Source organism: Choloepus didactylus, chromosome 20 (assembly GCF_015220235.1).
Source record: "Choloepus didactylus isolate mChoDid1 chromosome 20, mChoDid1.pri, whole genome shotgun sequence".
Taxonomy (NCBI): Eukaryota; Metazoa; Chordata; class Mammalia; order Pilosa; family Megalonychidae; genus Choloepus; species Choloepus didactylus.
In genome coordinates, this window is record NC_051326.1 from 17,025,761 (window position 1) to 17,045,605 (window position 19,845).

Here is a 19,845-nt window from a genome sequence, read left to right on the forward strand (position 1 = left end):
TCCATCGGCTGAGTGGTTTTCACATCTCTTATCAAGAACATCAATGGGACTGTTTTACTTACAGTAGACTTCGCTGGGATGAAAGGAGAGCCAGTCCTGTTCGTATTCCTCTCCCCATCCCATTTGGTTAGAAAACCATGAAAAAGCAGGGAGATGGGGAAGGATGTGGAAATCTGAAGTAACCAGATAGAAGAACAATGCAGCAAAGTTTGAAGGAGTCAGTAAGCCTGGAAACAAGAAAGCTGGGAGATAATTTAGGGCTGTGACTTTTTTCCAGATATACAAAAGGTTATTTTAAAAACATAAAAACAGGGAACAGAATAAGAAATGAACAGGTTCAGCTTGCAATGGAAGGGCTTGAGGAAATGTAAGGAATAATCCCGGTGGGAAGGTTGTGTGGATGCCGATCCAGGGGTGGTCCCAGGGCTCCCTCGGGGGACACTGCGGCTCCAGATCAGCTGGCGGCAGGGCCTGGGTCCATGCGGCCCTGCGTCCGTGACAGCAATTTGATTGCTGCTTGGCTGAGATTTCTGGGGAATCGAAAGCCTTCCAGTACATCCTGAAGGACGACACTTTATACAGCAGTTTTCTTCCCGAAGCAGCTCTCCTTCCAGGACAAAATCCCACACCTTGAGATTTGCTCTTGAGCCAGTTCTGACTTCCCATCTCTTCCTCCTGCCCAGGGACATGCCGGCCCAGGCCCGGGATCTGGTGGCACGAATGAAAAACAGCCCCGTGAGTACCACCGGGGCCACCCGAGCCCCCAGAGCCTCCTCACCCTGCAGGCCCTCCCACCCAGAACCCAGGGAGGCAGAGGTGGAGCAGAGTCGGCGCAGGGTGGAGATGGAGGGGGTCCTGGGGCTGCGGCTTCTGGCAGCTCCCCACTTTAACCAAGAGTTGGCTGGTGGAGGCCTATTATGTAAAGGTTAGGTTCTAAAAATAGCTTCTTGTTCCTCCCCTCTCCCTCCTTCCCGCACACACCGCCCCTCTGAAACTTCTCACTAGCACTTTATTTCATGCTCTGTCTTCAGGCCTTGGAATTCTGCTGCTGGCAGGACTCCTATTAGGTGGTGGCTGAATGGGAAGCAGGCTCCCAGATTGACCAGACTCCCGGGGCGTCCCCGGCCCCGCACCCTGCACCCCACCTCTCCATCCCCTCCACCTCCTCCTCCCAGGCCCGCACCCCACCTCTCCATCCCCTCCACCTCCTCCTCCCAGGCCCGCACCTCACCTCTCCATCCCCTCCACCTCCTCCTCCCAGGCCCCACACCCCACACGAGGTGGAGGGGATGGAGAGGTGGGGCAGCGGGTGTGGAATTGGGAGCGTGCACGGAGAGAGGGGCCGCCTGCACGGTGGCGCCCGGAGCGCAGGGCCGTCTAAACGCAGCTGCCGTCCCGGAGTCCCTCGGGTGTCCCTCGGGCAGTGGGAAGGGCCCGGCCTCCCGCCTCCTGAGCGGGGCTGCCTGGGCCTCCACCTCGTGTTGTCTCCTGGCCTTCACCGGGCTCAGGGGAGTGTGGGGCCCAGGCCCTCTTTATTTCCCCACGACTGCAGCTTTCTGAAGAAAACTCCAAGGAAAATAGCCTCCCCACCGTGGAAACCCACATGCAGGCACACAAGCCACGTTCTCACTGGGGAGCCCCTTGCCAGGCACCAAGGCGGGTGTTGGGGGCCCCCGGGTGCGTTCCCCCCACACTGTGACCTAAGGAGAATGACCTGGGGGGGGGGTTGGCTTGGAGAGCTCTTCCCCCACCCCAAGCCTAAACTCAGGGTCTTCTGTCCCCCCAGGAAATCAACCTGGAGAAGGACTGGAAGCTGATCACGCTCTTCGTTGGGGGCAATGACTTGTGTCACTACTGTGAGAACCCGGTAGGCCCCTGGCCCAGCCCATCAGGGACCCAAGAAGGGCACTGCCACCTCCGTCCTTATCCGGGCAAACGGCCTGACCCTCCCCACACCGCTCTCCCAGGGGAGGCTGCTGGGCTCATCTCGCGGCCTGGGAGCGGCCCAGGCACTCGGCTCAGCTCAGGAGGGGGGAGGCCGGGCCCTTCCCACCGCCTGAGGGGCCTCGGGGACAGCAGCTGCATCTCTAGACAGCCCTAGGCGGCCCCTCTCTCCGTGGGCACAAATACTGCTCCCAGGAACCCAGAGATGCTCGCGATTCCCCCTTCCCCCCCACCCACTGGGGTCCCTGCCCGTTTCCTTTTGTTTGGTCTGGGAGGGGGAGGGGATGCCAGGATGTTTCCTGGGCTCTGTGACCGTCACAGGTGGGGAGGGATGCATCCGAGGCTCCTCCAGGCTCGTGGGGACCCCTACCCACGGCCGGAGAGAGCGTGCCTTCCCCGCGGGGGCTCTGCACCTCGGGCCTCTTCCCCTCTCTTCTCTCCTTTGCTGCCCTGACTCTAGAGGAGGAAGTGACCCAACCCCAGGGGCATTCAGATGTTGTGTCCTGGGTTCCAGGATGCCTTGGAAGCCAAAGGCGACCCCGGAGCCTCCTGTGGACACCTGGTGTAGGGGGACGCCCTCTGCTAGCCCCCAAACACACATCCTTCATGCAGACACGCAGGCTCATATTCCTGAGAGCATCTTTGTGTGCAAAGGACCTGGAGGCCGCCGCCGGGTTTGACTCATACCAAGTTGTAGGAACAGGATAGACGAGTCCGTGTCCATCATGCTGCACAAACCCAGACGAGACCCTGGGCTCAGACCTCCGAGGAGCCACAAGTTCACTTTTGCCTCTGCGGGGCTGGGCTGTGCTCTCAGGGTCTCCCCACAGGGTCAGGAAGGGGCTGGGGGCTGTAGCTGAAGGGCCACCCTGGTTGGATCAGCCACAGCTCCCATTACTGGAGCTTCCAAGCTGGGAAGAGGCCAGAACAGGACAAAGGAAGCATGTCTAAGGAGTTTACAAAATCTTTAAATTGATGTCTGAGAGGAAACTGCTCTTTTCCATCCATCTCTTCCCCTCCTTGCCCCTGGCTTCTGTGTTCACACCGTCCGCCATCCCAGCACTGAGAGGGATTTGAAGCTGGTGCCCAAGTCCTAACTACCCTAAGGGGGCAAGTAGAAACTCGCGGGGACACGAGGTCTCCTCTCCTCCTGGAAGTCCCTCTTAACTCTTAGCACAGACTGTCTTCTTGACCATGTCCTTCCTGCTCTGAACCCCTAACACCCCTTTGGGTGGCTGTGGGCAGAGGCCCCGTCTGCGAGCTGGTGGCTGTGAGCACTTTTTCTGGGCCCAGTGCTGGATTTGAGCCCACAGCACCTGGCCTGGCCTCAGACCTTTGTCGCCAGATGAAATAATGGACTCGCTGAGCTCTCGCTGAGCTCTTGTTGAGTGTTTGGCTGCTGCTCCAGAGGTGCCTCCACCCCCTCCTGCAGACTTGCATTCCTCCGTTTTCAGAGTGAGAGCTTCAAGTCACCTCTGTGGGGCTCCATCCCTCCCCACCCTGTGATATCATCTTCTTTGACACCTTCCAAGGAGTCTGCAGCCATATCCAAAACTCTGTGACTGTCTTCCTCGTGCTGTAAAGCAAAGCCCTGAGATTAGTCAGCAAGCATTAACTGAGCACCTACTTTGTATCCCACACCATGGGCGCACATCTAAATCAGCCTCCAGTTGGGGAGGTGGTCACAAAGGGTAGTAGAAGTTAGGGGGATGTGGGAGAGGAAAGTTTTCCAGGCCGTGGGACCAGCCCCGTGGAAAGAGAGAGGGTGGCCATGTGGGGCACCGGAAGTGGCTAGAGAAGGATGAGGTGGGGCGATGGGCGGGATGGGCTGAGAGACGAGGCTGGAGACGGGGCAGGGTCCAGCACGGTCCGAGTCCGCCTTCCGTATATTGTGCGGAGCAGGGTTGAGGTGGGGATAGGATCATTCATGGTGCCTGGTAGGGGTCAGAGGATGACATTTTTCAAGAGATTCTGTCCGTCAGCCCAATGGAAGCCCTCTGCACCTCGGCACCCTCTCTGCCGTCCCCCCAGGGCACCTGTCTGCGCTTGTCCTCCTCTCAGAGTGGAAGCCAGTGACTGAGGAGAGCCCCCTTCTTTCCCGACAGGAGGCCCGCTTACCCGGGGAGTACGTGCGCCACCTCCAGCAGGCCCTGGACATCCTCTACGAGGAGGTAAGAAAGCACGTCACACGCTCCCGGGTCCCATTCCCTGCCAGCAACCTGCCTGTCTGCGCCTCCTGGGGGTGGGGGGCCCCTCCCTGGACACCCAGAGGGGTGGGTTCAGCGAGACACTCACACCCACCACGAGGGCTGACTGGATGGCGCGGGGGGGAGGCGGCTGCCGAGTGCCTCTGCTGAGGAGGTTCTAACTGGACTAGAAAGCGCGTGGCGTCCTGACAAAGAACGTGCCTCTCGAGCCAGTTTTCCTGAGCTCACAGCCGGGACCATGGCTTACCAGACACGTGGCGTTGGGCCATCTCCTTCTCTGGGTCTCAGCTTCCCAGTCTGTAAAGTGGAACAGTAAAGACGATTCAGTGAGACACTACATGTCACCTCCCCTCTCTGGGCCTCAGTTTCCTCAATGCTAAGATGGATGGTGGAGAGGAGGCTGGATTGTAGGCGAACCTCCAGGCTGCCTCCAGCGGTAACGAGTGCCCTTGCCGCCAACTGCCCCGTGGCTGATAAAGCCCTCCCCCTCCTTCTGCTTCCGGCAGCTTCCGAGGACCTTTGTCAACGTGGTGGAGGTCATGGAGCTGGCTGGCCTGCAGCAGGGCCAAGGCGGGAAGTGTGCCATGCCGCCGGCAGCCCAGTAAGTGGTCAGGTCCCAGCCCGGGGCGAGGGTACGTGGGAAGAGCAGGGCTTGCAGACCCCAAGGGACGAGCCCAGTGCAGGCAGAGCCGGACAGTCCTGTGTGGAGGGGCCTGGACCGTCACCTGGAGATGCCTCTGCATCATCAAATGCCTACTGTATGCAAGTTAATTTCCCTGGACTCCAGTTTGCTCTTCTCCAAAGCGAGGGAAACACACCAAATGATCCATAAGTTTCCTCGGTGTCATCTGTGATTCCCCAGTCCAGCCCTGGCCAATTGCTGCCAGCTGAGAGGCCACACGGGGCAGTGAGCTTTCAAGACAGCTACATTTGGCCTCAAATCCCGGCTCTGCCATTTAGGAGCTGTGGGACCTCGAACAAACCATGTAACTTCTCTGGGCCTCTTACTCCTTACCTGTAAAATGGGAATGATAACCCCTTCCTTGCAAGGTAGATATGAGGTCTAGAGGAAAACACATGTAAAGTGCCTGGCATGTGTGCAGTAAATAGTAGCTTTTATTGCATCCTTGATAGAATTGTCCTTGAAAGCCAGGCTTGGCGGCAAGACAAGGTTTCCTCTTGGGGGCTGGAATTCATCAAAGCTCAGCTATGGCCCTGGCAAGAAGTTATTGCCGTTTGAAGCAAGAGGGTCGCCCAGAGATTTTATGGCTGCTGCGATGGGGGAGCATTCCATGCAGAGCTGAGGATTTGTATCTGGGTTCAGATGAATTTGCTGTGGTTTGTTCCCATTTGTGCTAGGAACCTGGACCCTGGGTGGAGTAGCCAGTGGTGCAGGGATTTGAATGGCTCCCCCAGAGTCCTGGTATTGCACACCACCTTGTCCCTGGGTGTCAAGCTGACAGGCCATGCCCAGCTTCCCAACAGACTCCCCATCCTGGAGCCCTAAGAAGGATCCTAAGAAGCTGGAGGCAGAGCTGGGAAGCCTTGGGAACTTGAGGAATGACCCCACACCCAAAAAATGGGCCCTGGTGGCAGTCTTCCCACAACACCAGCCCCCTCCCTGCCCTGTCCTTCTCTGGAGAAACCCGGAGGTCCCAGGCTTGGAGAGAGCAGCCGGGGGCAAGGGGAATGGGCAGCCTTGCCCACCGGAGATTGGAGCGTCCCCTAAGCAGACACAGGCATCAGGAGGCAACGCTTCAACTTTCTCTCTAAACAAGCGCCTGCTGGTCCTTGCCCCCCTGAGTTACGGCCCTGTGACCCGGGCCTAAGGGTCAGCCAGGCGTGTGTTGTGGGGCCCCTGGGCGTCCCCCGCCCCAGCCCTGTGGGGAGCAGCTTCCTCTGTGTGTCAGGACAGAGTCAGGCCGCCCAGGGGACCCTCACCCCAAGATTCTTTGTCTCACAGGAGCAACTGCACTTGCCTCAAAGGCTCCCAAGAGAAGTCTCCGGAGATGCAAGAACTGAAGAAAGTGAACTGGAACTTCCAGGTGAGCCCAGATGCGAGCCCCCTTCACTCCCAGAGCAAAGACTCAGGAATCAGGCGTTCAGCTGGGGTTTGCTGACAGCAAGGCCACTCCTTAAAGGCAAAGAACTACCCCTGAAATATTTATCCAGGCAAAGCAAACCCCAAGGCTGTTGGGGGGTGGGGGGAAGGATAGAAATCCCAAAGGGGAGGCTGGGAGAATCCCTGCCTCCAAGCCCTGGGTCAGCCCTGAGCTGGGCAGAGAGTAGACGCCATGGGGTGGGTCCATCTCCCACCCTGCACCAGGGACCACAGGTGCCATCTGTCCCCCAGGGCAAGCGGGGAGGATGTTCACATCCTATTGGTCTCCCGGCCTCGCATCTCTCCTCTTCCTTCCCTCTCCCCTCCTTAAGAACATATGGTTCAGCCCCACTCTACTTTCCTACCTAACCTCGACCCCCAGTTCTACCCACCCTCTACCCACCCTCCTCCTCTCTGCTCCCCCAGCACACTCCTCCTCACGTCTATCTCTGCTCTTGCTGTTCCCCCACTTGACATTCTCACCCAAGCCTTTCTTCATGCACAGGGCATGTCTTATTTCCTCTAGGAAGCTTCTCCTGACTAAGCTATACCCTTAGATATCGCTCCATAAACTCAGTTGCACTCAACTGACCCTAAAGCCCTATATGGTTCTCTAGTTTTTGATGTCTTGTCTCATTTTCCCAGCTAGATGATAAGCTCCTTGAGAATAAAAGAATATCTGGTCTGTCCCTTTTATATTCCACATGTTGCTACTTTATAAATCCAATGGCCATGGACGTTCATCCCCCAAAGTTCATCCCCCAGGCATTTGGGGGAGCTGATGTTGACATGCTCCCTATTTGAGTAGATCTGAACTGGAGATGCAGGTCAGATCCAGCCTTGCAGAGACTTCAGAATGGAACTGGGTGGAGTCGACCAGATGGCCAACTTCTCCAAGCAGGGGCTATTGGGTCCAGCTCTTCTCAGATCTGAGATCCCATAGGGCCTTGGAATGTGGGTTCAGAGTCCACAAATGCATGGATGCACTCTACAGTACCCTGTTAAGTCACCTCTGTCTAGAGAGGTTGACCCCTGCCACCACCAACCCAAGGCGGCAGGCAGAGAACATGTCTGTCTGGCCTTGCAGGAGGGTTGAGCAGCCTCTCTCCCCACCCACAGAGCGGAGTCTCCAGTTTCTACTACCACCACCAGTACATGCAGCGGGAGGACTTCACTGTTGTGGTGCAGCCCTTCTTCGAGAACACCCTTGTCCCACTAAATGACGTAAGCTGCTATTTCTGGGATTCTCATGTGTAGAATCTATTTTATCTTAGGTCATGTGTTTCCTTCTCTAAGTGGGCTTTTTCTGACCAAAAGTCTCTAAGAGGAGTTCCAAGAGTTTGCTTTTCTGTATTTCTTCCTTTTTTTTTTTTTTTTAATGGCTGGAATTTGGATATCCTTGGGAAGAAAAGGAGAAAATCAATGGTGGCCACACTCCCCAGACCTAGTTGGATTGGGACACAATGGAAAGCTTCCTAAATCTATCAGTATCTTCTTTTTCAACTACTAGGGCAGAGACACCAAAGGAAAAGACATGGACTGTGGGTGGTTACAATTCATGCCCACATATTTTTGTTTTTAATTTCCCAACTCCGGGAGTTTCTCCGCTAATATCTGAGCTGGTTGGGAGCAGAGTTGAAAGGGTGTAAAGAGAAATGCCTGGGGCTCCTGCAGGGAGAAGGTGGCAGTGAGACCTTTCCCCAGGAAAGTAATTCTCCTGCCTTTGGTCACAGAGAGGGGGCGTGGACCTCACCTTCTTCTCTGAGGACTGTCTGCACTTCTCGGAACGCGGGCACGCGGAGATGGCCATCGCCCTCTGGAATAACATGGTGAGCAGAGGGGGCCGGGTGGGCTTGTGTCAAAGGGGACACCCCCAGATGCCGACTCCAGTTCCCACCACCACAAACCTTCCGGACGACAGGGCTCCTGTCTCCCCAAAGCCCAAAATGGTGGCATGCCTTACCAGTCCTGACAGATTATTTTCAAAAGGCCTCCATGCTTCAACTGCTTACTTTGTGGCCTTGGGCAGATGATCTCTGCGGCCATCTGAGTCAACATCTGTAAAACAAGATCTCATGGAAAATTCGTTGAGATCAGTTATGCCCAGCGCCCAGCACAATAATTAGCATTCAAGAAATGTCAGCCCCGCTACCCTTCCAGCAGTCCAGTCTCAGTTCATTCCCGTTAGTATTTCTTTATTTCTATTATTATTTTTTTCTATCATTTCTTTGAACAAAAAGCAAAGAGCTGCACCAGGCTGTTTCCCCAGCCTGCCACCTATTCTAGTATCCTTTCCGATGGGGGAGAGGGGGGCTTAGGAAATGCAGGAAGAGCCTCGGGATCACAGGGACACCTGGCCCTGTGTCTCCTTTCTGCCCTTTACAACTCGCACTCACAACTGGACAGTCAGCTATGTTCACACAGAGCCTGACCAGTCACCCTGATAACTGTATCCTCTTGTGCAGAACAAATGAAACGCCTTCCCAGTCCAATGGCTTCTTTTGATCTAGGCTCAGTGGGTAACCCAGTCCCCACCCCAGCTCCCCAGCTCCCATGGTGACAGAACAATCTACACTCCCATTCCTTTTATGGCACCTTCAGGCCCACTGTCTCTCTGCCAACCACCGCTGTGCAAATATTCCCACATCTGTCAACTCATCCAACACGTCCAGTATCTCACCAGGCTGACTCACAATATTGACTTTCTCCTTAGCTCTGCCACCTCCTCCTCTCCAGCAACTTCTTGTCAGCAAAACATGTAAGGAGGCTTTATCCTTGCCTATTTAATTGCAGGCTCAGCTTTCCTGTACTTTTGTTTTGCTGATGTTTTCCTCCTGTTGACATCACATATCTGCCCACTCCGAAAACTTTCAGCATACTCTTTCAGCCCAGGACTCTGAATTGCCATCAAAATCTCTGAGTTCCTTCCGCCTGCCCAATCTCCACAGTCAGCTTTTTTTAATCAAAATGTGCACAGTGTATTTCCTGAAAGCAGTTTTGTTTGTATTTTAAGGCCAGTTGACTTCACAGCTGAGTCATGTGACTTCATTCCCTTTGTCCTTCCCAGCTTTTCCATCAGGGAAGGTCTACCTGTCCCAGGTGGTTTTCAGAGCCTGCTTAAAGCTGAGACCCTCCAGAGTCTCCTGAGGCTCGATGGCCATGTTGATTGACTCGGACCTGAGAAGGTCCAGTACTCTGTTCCTCCATGATATAACAGTGTGGGTCTAGCCTGGTCTTTCCCACTGACTCAGGTGAGAGGCTTTTGTCTCATAAAGGCAAGTGGGAGGGGGTTAGATATGAAAGCAAAAGGTGACGATTGCCCCGGAGCCATACTGGTAACAATACAAGACTGCCCATGATTCCCCAGCCGTTATTCTCCCAGCCATACCCTGACTTTAAAAAATAACAACAGTGAAGCAAAACAAAACTGAAATCAGAGTGTCTTATCCTATGCCATATAATTTGGGAAAAATAATTACATAGTCCAATGTTTTCATCCCAAACCCTCTCAGATATTAAACTATGGCATTATGGTGACATTTCAGATCATCTCCTTAGTGGAATTTCACTCCTAGAGACATAAAATAAATAATAGGCCATCAGAGCTGGAAAGATCCTAGAGGACGTCTAGCCAGGACTCTCTGTAAATAAAATTTGGAGAAACGAAGCAGCAATTTGCTCAAAAGCCTTGAGTGGCAGGTGCGGGATTAGAACCCAGGGTTCCCACGTCCTCCCCCAGGTCCAGCCACAGCACAGCACTCCCTGCTCCCAAGCTGATGAGCACATCCACAGCCAGTGATGCCTCGTGGAGTCCTACAACCCAGCGTCTGCAGGCTTTGGCTGATGTTCCCAGGGTGCCCTATTATGGCAGCAAAAGCACTTTAAACTGTGTCATCTCACGTCCCTCTTGTCTTAATAACTTACACCCCCTTTTCCGGAGACCTTTGCAGAACCAAAACTAGAAATGCCCGCAGTGCCAGGGAATGTTTTCCTCTTCCTTTTCCTTCTTTCATCTTCTCATAAACCATTTATCCTTCTTTTTTTTCTGATGCCTATTCCTCTACCGCTGTTGCTCCCTGGTCTGTCAGAAACCCGCCCTCAGCTAACACTCGCGTCTCCCCAGGCACTGGGTGACAGCTACAGGCTCCTACGGCCTCCCTGTCTCCAGGCTCACAGCCCTTAGAGCAGCAGTTCTCAGCTCTGGCCGCATATTATTATCATTCTGGGACTTATATATATATATATATATATATATATTTGAGATTGTTCACATACCATACAACTATCCAAAGATCCAAAGTGTACAATCAATTACCCACAGTACCATCATACAGCTGTGCATCCATCACCACAATTTTTTTTTCAAATTTTAGAACATTTTCATTATTCCAGAAAAGAAATAAAGACAAAAAAAGGAAACTTAAATCCTCCCATACCCCTAACCACCCCCCCCCCATTATTGATTCATAGTTTTGGTATAGTACATTTGTTACTGTTGATGAAAGAATGTTAAAATACTATTACCTGTAGTATATAGTTTGCAATAGGTATATATTTTTTTCCTATATGCCTCTCTATTATTAACTTCTAGTTATAGCATCATACATTTGTTCTAGTTCGTGAGAGAGAGTTCTAATATTTGTATAGTTAATCATGGACATTGTCCACCACAAGATTCACTGTTTTATACATTCTCATCTTTTAACCTCCAGCTTTCCTTCTGGTGACATATGTGACTCTGAGTTTACCCTTTCCACCACCTTCACACACCTTTCAGCACTGTTAGTTATTCTCACAACATGCTACCATCACCTCTGTCCATTTCCAAACATTTAAGTTCACCCTAGTTGAACATTCTGCTCATAATAAGCAACTGCTCCCCATTCTTTCACCTCATTCTATATCTTGGTAACTTATGTTTCATGTCTATGAGTTTACATATTATAATTAGTTCATATCAATGAGATCCTGCAATATTTGTCTTTATGTGTCTGTCTTATTTCACTCAAAATAATGCCCTCAGGATTTCTTCATCAACCCATTTTTTTTAAAAAGATGGTTTTGTTCACACACCATACATTCCATCCAAGTAAACAATCATTGGTTCCCTGTATAATCAGGTATTTATGTATTCAGCACCATCACCACTCTCTATAGAAGGACATCTCCATTTCTTCCACAAAGAAGGAGGAAGAGTCAAGGAAGGCAGAGAAACAAAAGAAAAAGAAAAGAGAAAGAGAGAGAGAGAAAAAAAAAAAAACACGACAGCTAGAAAGCAACAAAAGGAAAGATAGCATTAACCTAAAGTAGAATAAAGAGTCAGACAACATCACCAATGTCAGGAGTCCCATACCCTTCCCCTACCCCCCGCCCCATATGCATTTAGCTTTGGTATATTGCCTTCGTTATATCAAAGGAAGCATAATACAATGTTTCTGTTAACTGTAGTCTCCAGTTTGCATTAATTTTATTTTCCCCCCAATCGCACCCTATTTTTAACACCTTGCAATGTTGACATTCATTTGTTCTAACTCATGTAAAAACATATTTGTACCTTTTATCACAATCGTTGAACATCCTAGGTTTCCCTGAGTTACACAGTCCCAGTCTTTATCATTCGTCTTTTGTTCTGGTGTCCCACATAGTCCCAACCTTCCTCTTTCAACCATATTCACGGTCATCTTTGTTCGGTGTATTTACATTGCTGTGCTACTATCTCCCAAAATTGTTTTCCAAACCTCTTACTCCTGTCTTTTCCTTTCTGTCTGCAGTGCTTCCTTTAGTATTTCCTGTAGAGCAGGTATCTTGTTCACAAACTCTATCATTGTCTGTTTGTCAGAGAATATTTTAAGCTCTCCCTCACATTTGAAGGATAATTTTGCTGGGTATAGGATTCTTGGTTGGTGGTTTTTCTCTCTCAGTATCTTTTTTTTTTTTTTTAAATTCAGTTTTATTGAAATACATTCACACACCATACAATCATCCATGGTATGCAATCCACTGTCCACAGTATGATAACATAGTTATGCGTTCATCACCACAATCTATCTCTGAACATTTTCCTTACATCAGAAAGAACCAGAACAAGAATACAAAATAAAATTGAAAAAAGAATACCCAAATCATCCCCCCATCCCACCCCATTTGTCCTTTAGTTTTTATCCCCATTCCTCCACTCATCCATACACTAGATAAAGGGGGTGTGATCCACAAGGTCTTCACAATCACACTGTCACCCCTTGTAATCTACATTATTATATAATTGTCTTCAGGAGTCCAGACTGCTGGGTTGGAGTTTGGTAGTTTCAGGTATTTACTTCTAGCTATTCCAATACATTAAAGCCTAAGAGGTGTTATCTATATTGTGCATAAGAATGTCCACCAGAGTGACCTCTCGACTCCATTTGAAATCTCTCAGCCACTGAAACTATTTCGTCTCATTTTGCATCCCCCTTTTGGTCAAGAAGATACTCTCAGTCCCACGATGCCGGGTCCACATTCATCCCCGGGAGTCATGTTCTGCACTGCCAGGGAGATTTACAACCCTGGGAGTCGGGTCCCACGTAGAGGGGAGGGCAGCGAGTTCACCTGTCGAGATGGCTCAGTTAGAGAGAGAGAGGGCCACATCTGAGCAACAAAGTCTCTCTCAGTATCTTAAATATATCACCCCGCTTCCTTCTTGCTTCCATGGTTTCTACTGAGAAATCTGCACATGGTCTTATCAAGCTTCCTCTGTATGTGATGGATCACTTTTCTTTTGCTGCTTTCAGAAGTCTCTTTTTATCTTTGACGTCTGATAATCTGATTATTAAGTGTCTTGGCATAGGCCTATTCAGATCTATTCTGTTTGGGGTATGCTGCACTTCTTGGATCCATAATTTTATGTCTTTCATAAGAGATGGGAAATTTTCATTTATTATTTCCTCTATTATTACTTCTGCCCTTTTCCCTTCTCTTCTCCTTCTGGGACACCACTGACATGTACATTCTTGCTTTTCGTTTTGTCCTTAAGATCCCAGAGATGTTGCTGTATTTTTCCATTCTTTTCTCTATCTGTCCTTTTATGTGTAGGCTTTCAGGTGTCTTGTTCTTCAGTTCCTGAGTGTTTTCTTCTGCCTCTTGAGATCTGCTGTTGTATGTTTCCAGTGTGTCTTTCATCTCTTGTGTTGTGCCTTTCATTTCCATAGATTCTGCCAGTTTGTTTTTCGAACTTTCAGTTGCTACCTTATGTACACCCAGTGTTTTCATTATATGGTTCATCTCTTTTGCTATATCTTCCCTAAACTTTTTGAATTGACTTAGTATTAGTTGTATAATTCCTGTATCTCAGTTGAAGTGTAGGTTTGTTCCTTTGACTGGGCCATAACTTTGTTTTTCTTAGTGTAGTTGTAGTTTTCTGTTGTCTAGGCATGATTTCCTTGGTTACCCCTATCAGATTTTCCCAGACCAAAACGGGCTCTTGTCCCAGAAGGAAGAATTATTCAGTATCTGGTTTCCCTGAGGGTGTGTCTTAGAAAATTGATACACCCTGTGAGGTCTCAAGCCACTGTGCTTTTCTGCCCAGCAGGTGGTGCCTATCAGCCTGTAACTCCAGACTGGTGTAAGGAGGTGTGGCCCATGGCTGTTTTCCCCCAGGCTCTGGGGTCTGGTTCTGAATGGGAGGCAGGTAGTAGAGCTGGGCCCCACTTCTTTCCTCTTAGGGATGATAGACCCCCTAGGGAGGGGTCATTAGCATTTGAATACTCTCTCTGCCTGTGCTATCTCCACCATTGTCTGGGTCAGAGTGCTGGGAATGGAAAATTGTTGAGGCTTTCTCCATTGAGCCAAAACAGGAACAGAAAGCCCCCTTCAGGGCCAGTCCACAGCCACCCTCCAGCTCTCCAAGGCCAGTCTTTACCCTAAGCCTCTGTCTGCTTTTTGGGGATTCATAGCTCATATTGAGCAGTCCACACTCATTAATTAAAACCCCAGTTGGAGCTCAGCTGAGCTATATTCACTTGCTTGGAGGGAGCTGCTCTCTGGCACCAGGAGGCTTTGCAGCTTGGGCTATGGGGGGAGGGGTGTCCTGGCTTGGATCTGCAGTTTTTACTTACAGATTTTATGCTGCAATCTTGGGCATTCCTCCCAATTCAGGTTAGTGTATGATGAGTGGACAGTCACATTTGTCCCTACCAAGTTATTCTGGATTATTTACTAGTTGTTCCTGGTTGTTTATTAGTTGTTTCAGGGGGGCTAACTAGTCTCCACTCCTCTCTAGACTGCCATCATAGATCTCTCATCCTGGGACTTTTAAAAACCACTAGTGCCTATAACCACTTTGGAAAACTCTTTGGCCTGCCCACACAGCTGAACATAAGTTTTCCCTGTGACCCAACCATTCCACTCGTAGGTATCTCTCCAACAGTAAGGCACACACACATTCACCAAAGGACACGTACAATACTTTTCATAGCAGCACGATTCATAATTGCCCCAAACTGGAAGCTCCCCAAATGTCCATCAACAGTAGGACGGATAAATAAATTGTGATAGAGTCATACAATGGAATACCTTAGAGTAAGGAGAATAAAGAAAACTCAACAATATGCAACTATATATGTAAAAATATATATATACACATTGCAAAAACAAACAGGAAGTCAGTACTATGATTACTCTTATGGGGGGGGGTGCTGGTACTAGAAGAGGGCAATGGGGAGGTTTTGGGATGCTGGCAATATTCTATTTCTTGATGTGGGTACTGGTTAATGGGTATGTTCCCTTGATGAAAATTTACCAGCTGTCTGCTTAGGATTTGTTTTGGTTTTCAACAACAAGTTCACTTTGATTGCTTTTAATAAAAGGTTGACTTTAAAAAAATAATAATAAGGATCAGTGTCTGGGCCTCAACCCCACAGATTCTGATGCACTTGGCCCAGGGTGGGACCTGGTTAAGTACTTTTTAAAAGCTCCCAGGTGACTTTAGTGTGCAGGGTTGCCCAGCCACTGCCTTGGATCTGTTCTCCCCAGGGCAGCCACAGCAGTCCATATTAATGAAAATTTGACCAAGTCACTCCCTGCTTTCAAACTTCCAATACCCCCAACCACCAACGGAGAAAGGGCAGGCCCCTTAGTACCACCTGCAAGGCGTTCTGGACTTGGCCTTGATTTGCTTCTCCAGCTGCCGCTCCTCCCACCCTCTGCCTTGCACTTTGCAGTCTGTGAACACTGAACCACACCCAGTTTCCCACGCCAGCCAGGCTGCTTCTGCTTCTGTGCCTTTGCTCCTGGTTGTCCCCTTTTCTTGGATTGCTCTTCCCGCCTTCTTCTCCTGGCTCACTCTTTCCACCTCAACACTCACCTCAGGCATCACCTCCTGCAGGAAACGTCTCTGACTTTCCAGAGCAGCTTAGTGGCCTGCCCTGCTCCACCACACCCATCCGGGTCTTCTCGTTTGCCACCTCGTGGTGTCCATAGTCGTTGGTTTCAGGAAAAACAACCCCGTTTCCTGTGGCCAGCCCCAAGCCTTCGCCCCCTGAGCTTCTCCACTCACGTCTGTGTGACTTCAGTTCATCCATCCATTTATGCAACAAATGTGTCTTGAGCACCAGTGGGTGGTAGGTGCTGTTCCAGAGCTGGGGATACAGCTGTGAAAAGGAAAAGAACATCGCTGCGCTCACAGCTTCCAGTCTAGTGGGGGACAGACAGTAATAAACAAATAAACCAAAACAGCGATTTCTGACCACATCCAGGTGACAGTAACAGTGGGGGACAGGGAGACCTCAATGAGGAAGTGACATATGAACCGAGAACTGAATGTCAGGATGGAGCCAGAGTGTTCCAGACAGAGGAGACGGGACCCTCAGGGTGAGCGTGAAGTGTTCGAGGAACAGAGAGCAGGTGGGACCAGAGGGAAGCAAGCAAGGCCAGAGAGGCAGGACAGGGGAAGGAACCAGTAGAAAGAGAAAAATTGACGAGATTATCAAACCCTTGTAACCATAACCTTCCTCTGCCCTGGTTAGTTCCTGGGTTCCTGGAATATCACTGAGAATCAGCCAAACTGACCTTTCACATCCAGTCTGCCACTAGTTGATTGTTCTACAAATAGGCTTGAGTGTCCTGAGCTCTGAGAACATAGAGATTATCCCATCTTACATATTTAAGCCTCCTCCTGCTCACGCATGCTCTCATTTCATTTCCTCATTTGGTACTCACAATAACGCTATTGTGAGATAGCACAGGATTTAATGCCCTGTCCCTTGATTCTTGGGGAGGTTAAACAGCCTGGATAGCACCCCGGAGCTCATAATTGGCAAAGCCAGGGCCCCAGCGACCCGCCCTGCCTCCGTGCCTGCTGCGCTCGGTCCAGTCTCCCTGACGCCTCTCCCAGCACCCAGCAGCCTTTCCTCCTCTAATTGCGTTGCCAAGGAACGGGTGTAAAAGGCTTTGAGACAATAAAACTGCAATCATGGGCCGGGTGTGGTCACTAATTCTGATCGAGTACTTTTACTTCCTTCATTGGCAGAACCCAGAGGTCAGTTGCTGGTGAGGTCAGGAACAAACAGGAGAGCGGATTATGAGATGGGTGGAGGCTAAAAGTTGAGGACAGAATCTGTGCATAGGTGAGGGTGGGGGGTGGTGGTCCATTCTCTTGAATTCTGACCACATCAGGGGCAGGCTCGTGGGCCAAATATCGTTGGGAGACGGGGTGCAGCAGCTTCAGGCTCATTCTCGGATGGTCCCTGGGTCAAAAGTATTAAGCAGAACTGCTCTGAAACATAATTACTCCCTGGGATGTCTGAAGCAGACTTTTCCATCTATGTGGAATACTCACTAAGGTGTTCAAGTGAGAGAGCGCCGGTTTCTTAAGGTTGACAAGGATGTCACAGTAACCAATATGTCTCCATATTCCTGAAAGTGACTAGCCCCACACACTTCAAGAAGTTGGTAAATAGGATTATTACCATTTTATAAAATTGAGAACACAGAGTGTCTGTAATCACAGCCAACCCCGGGGGAAGCCAAGAGATGGAAGTCTGGTTCCACCTCTCTGCAAACTTGGCTGTGGACTCTGGACCGGTCAGCCTTTCTTCAAGCCTCAGTTTCCTCACTGGGAAATCAAGGGGGACAGAGTCAGGGTCCTGCCGTGCTCTGACAGCCTCTGACCTGTCACTTGTCAGCCAGAAGTTGGTTCTAGCTCCAGCGCTGGGGCTGTTGGCCTCTGCCATGCATCCTGCCACTTTGCTGGTTGCAACCCACCCTTCCAAAGGGAGGGAATCTGGTGGGAGATACCTCCTCCTCCAGAGAAGACTCTCCCAGTCTTGGAGACCATCACGTTTTCCTTTTTGTCTCTCCAGCTGGAACCAGTGGGCCTTAAGACCACCTCCAACAACTTCACCCACAGCCGAACCAAACTCAAGTGCCCCTCTCCTGTGAGTAAAGGGCCCTGCCTGGCCACTGTGGAATGTGGGGTGGATGCTTGTGAGGCAGGATGGGGGGCAAGATCCCCCCAGATGAACACACAGACTCCCTTGGGAGACTTTCTCACGGTGCATCTTCATTCCGTGCCACCGTTCTCAATCTCTCCTCTCCTTGCTGCCACTGAAAATTCTTAGTTCCTCAGAGTATGAGCAGCTGTGGAGTGAGGGGAGGGTGAGCTTAACCACCCCAGTGGAGGAGAAAAGAGGGAAAGCAGACTAGCCAGCACTGGTCAAGTGTCTGGAGCCACCCACTGCTTCTCACCGATACCTCCTCTCTCCTAAACACGCATGGGGTAGCCCTTCCAGGCCAGGTGCTGTACGAGGAACTAGGGGTTGAGGCTCAGAGGTAAATAAGACACAGTGTCTGGGCTCAGGCCATCCAGCCATCTCCCTCCTTCCACCCCAGCTGGCACCTGCCTGGCCCGGGCCCTGCCCACCCTCACCTGGACCACCTGCCTCTCCAGTCTCCTCACTCCCATCTCCACCCAGCCCCTACCTGCTGCCAGACACAGATGGGCTGGCAGAGAAAGTCACTCCATCTCGGCACACTGCTCAGAATCCTTCCGTGGTCCCCAGGGCTTATTGACTGGAGTCCAGGAGGGAGGCCAAGCTCCCTCTGTTGCCCGTGATGCTCTGGCTCCTGGAGAGTGGACTAGCACCCCAGACACATCCCACAACTGCCCGCATCCACGCTTTCACATCCGCCATCTGCTCCTCCTCAAGGGTCACCCCATCTTTGCCTATGGACACCCGTCACATCCTTCAAGGCCCAGATGTGGCCCCTCCCCACCATCCCCACCCCTGACACACACCTGGGTTGACGTCCCTTCTCTGTTTGCACCTCCCACAAGGAACTGAGCCCTTCTCCTGGACAGTGAGACAAGGTGTCCCGTCTTAGCCCTCAGAACTCCTAGCCCAGAGCTCATAGCAGGCGCTCAGTTATGTTCACTGAGAGGAAGAAACACAGAGAGGTGGGAGGGAGGGAGAATCCAGGGAGGCAGGCCAAGTACCTCCTCTGCCAGCCCTTCTCCTTTGTTGGTTCTTTAACCTTCTCCAGAGCTAGCTGTCTCTCCACATGTACCCTCCCTGACCCCTGGGTCCTCCTGGGATGGGAGGGGGAATAGTTGCCCGGCAGTGACCCAGAGGAAACAGAGGTGGGGGCTCCATGTGGCTCCCAGCCCCCCCGTCCACTGGCCACCTAGTCAACAGGAGAGGAGGGGCTGACGAGGAACCAAAAGGAGGTTAAAGCTGGGTGGGGAACCACTGCGGACACCTGTCCTCGCTTGGAAGGTCCAGGCCCAGTGTAAAGGAAGGAGCTGCACAAATCGGCAAGACCTGGGGAAACGGGCAAGGTTATTATCCGACCTCTGGGATGGGGACTAGGCCAGCCTTAGGTGGGCAGGAGGATGGTTCCGGAGCCCCTAACCTCTGACCCTCCCGCTCCCCCTCCACAGGAGAGCCCCTACCTCTACACCCTGAAGAACAGTCAGCTATTTGCAGACCAGGCTGAAGAATCCCCCAAAGTGCTCTCCTGGGCCGTGCCGGTGGCAGCCGTGGTCGGGCTGGCCGTGGGAGTCGGCATGGCGCTGGTGTGGAGAGCCATGAGGGGCCGCCGGAGGGAAGACGGTCCGATGAGCCTGAACTCCATGAGCTTCTAGGCCCACTGTGCGCAGGCAACCAGCCTGAGACCCCCAGCCACACTCCCCACTGCCCCCACCTGAGCCACCCCTGGCTTCAACACCTGGTGACCCGGGGAAGCCCGAGGGGACAGTCATGACTTCTTGGGGCCTGGGGCTGGCAAATAAAAAACAAATTCAGACTTGATAAGGGAGACTTTATTCCAAAGGATTGTCATAGACAGAAAGGGGTGGTTGCAATAGGGGGAGGGGTCTGTTTTGCAATAGGGAGACCCCTCTGACCGTAAGGGTCACACACATATCAAAAGTTAAGCAAGAAGGATTTTTCCTTTGCAGAGAAGAAAGAACCAGGTGTAGGGAAGTGGGATGAGAGGTTGGCGTGATCGGATAGAAGGTCTGAGAATATTTTATGCTGAAGCAGCCTGTTTTCTAGGAGATGCACTTAAAGTTCAGGGGCCTGGAGGAAGGAAAGAAGCTTACCCAAAGTTTGGTTAACA

The 19,845-nt window shown here is 51.2% G+C and overlaps 1 protein-coding gene and 1 long non-coding RNA gene across 2 annotated transcripts in view; one reads left to right on the forward strand and one right to left on the reverse strand.

The window, feature by feature from the left end:
* Positions 1 to 19,533, forward strand: part of PLB1 (phospholipase B1) — a 136,398-nt gene extending 116,865 nt beyond the window's left edge. The window contains exons 50-58 of the mRNA XM_037813022.1: positions 684 to 735; positions 1,787 to 1,867; positions 4,050 to 4,115; positions 4,658 to 4,752; positions 6,115 to 6,196; positions 7,372 to 7,476; positions 7,986 to 8,081; positions 17,589 to 17,663; positions 19,166 to 19,533. Of these exons, the coding sequence (XP_037668950.1) occupies positions 684 to 735; positions 1,787 to 1,867; positions 4,050 to 4,115; positions 4,658 to 4,752; positions 6,115 to 6,196; positions 7,372 to 7,476; positions 7,986 to 8,081; positions 17,589 to 17,663; positions 19,166 to 19,369 (856 nt within the window). The 3' untranslated portion in view covers positions 19,370 to 19,533. The remainder of the gene's footprint in view (positions 1 to 683; positions 736 to 1,786; positions 1,868 to 4,049; positions 4,116 to 4,657; positions 4,753 to 6,114; positions 6,197 to 7,371; positions 7,477 to 7,985; positions 8,082 to 17,588; positions 17,664 to 19,165) is intronic.
* On the reverse strand, positions 6,046 to 8,420 carry LOC119516640. The gene is made up of 3 exons (XR_005213338.1): positions 8,216 to 8,420; positions 8,006 to 8,068; positions 6,046 to 6,285 (listed from the first exon to the last, which is right to left on the reverse strand). It is a non-coding gene; the product is annotated as an uncharacterized LOC119516640 (long non-coding RNA).
* Positions 19,534 to 19,845: the final 312 nt, after the last annotated feature.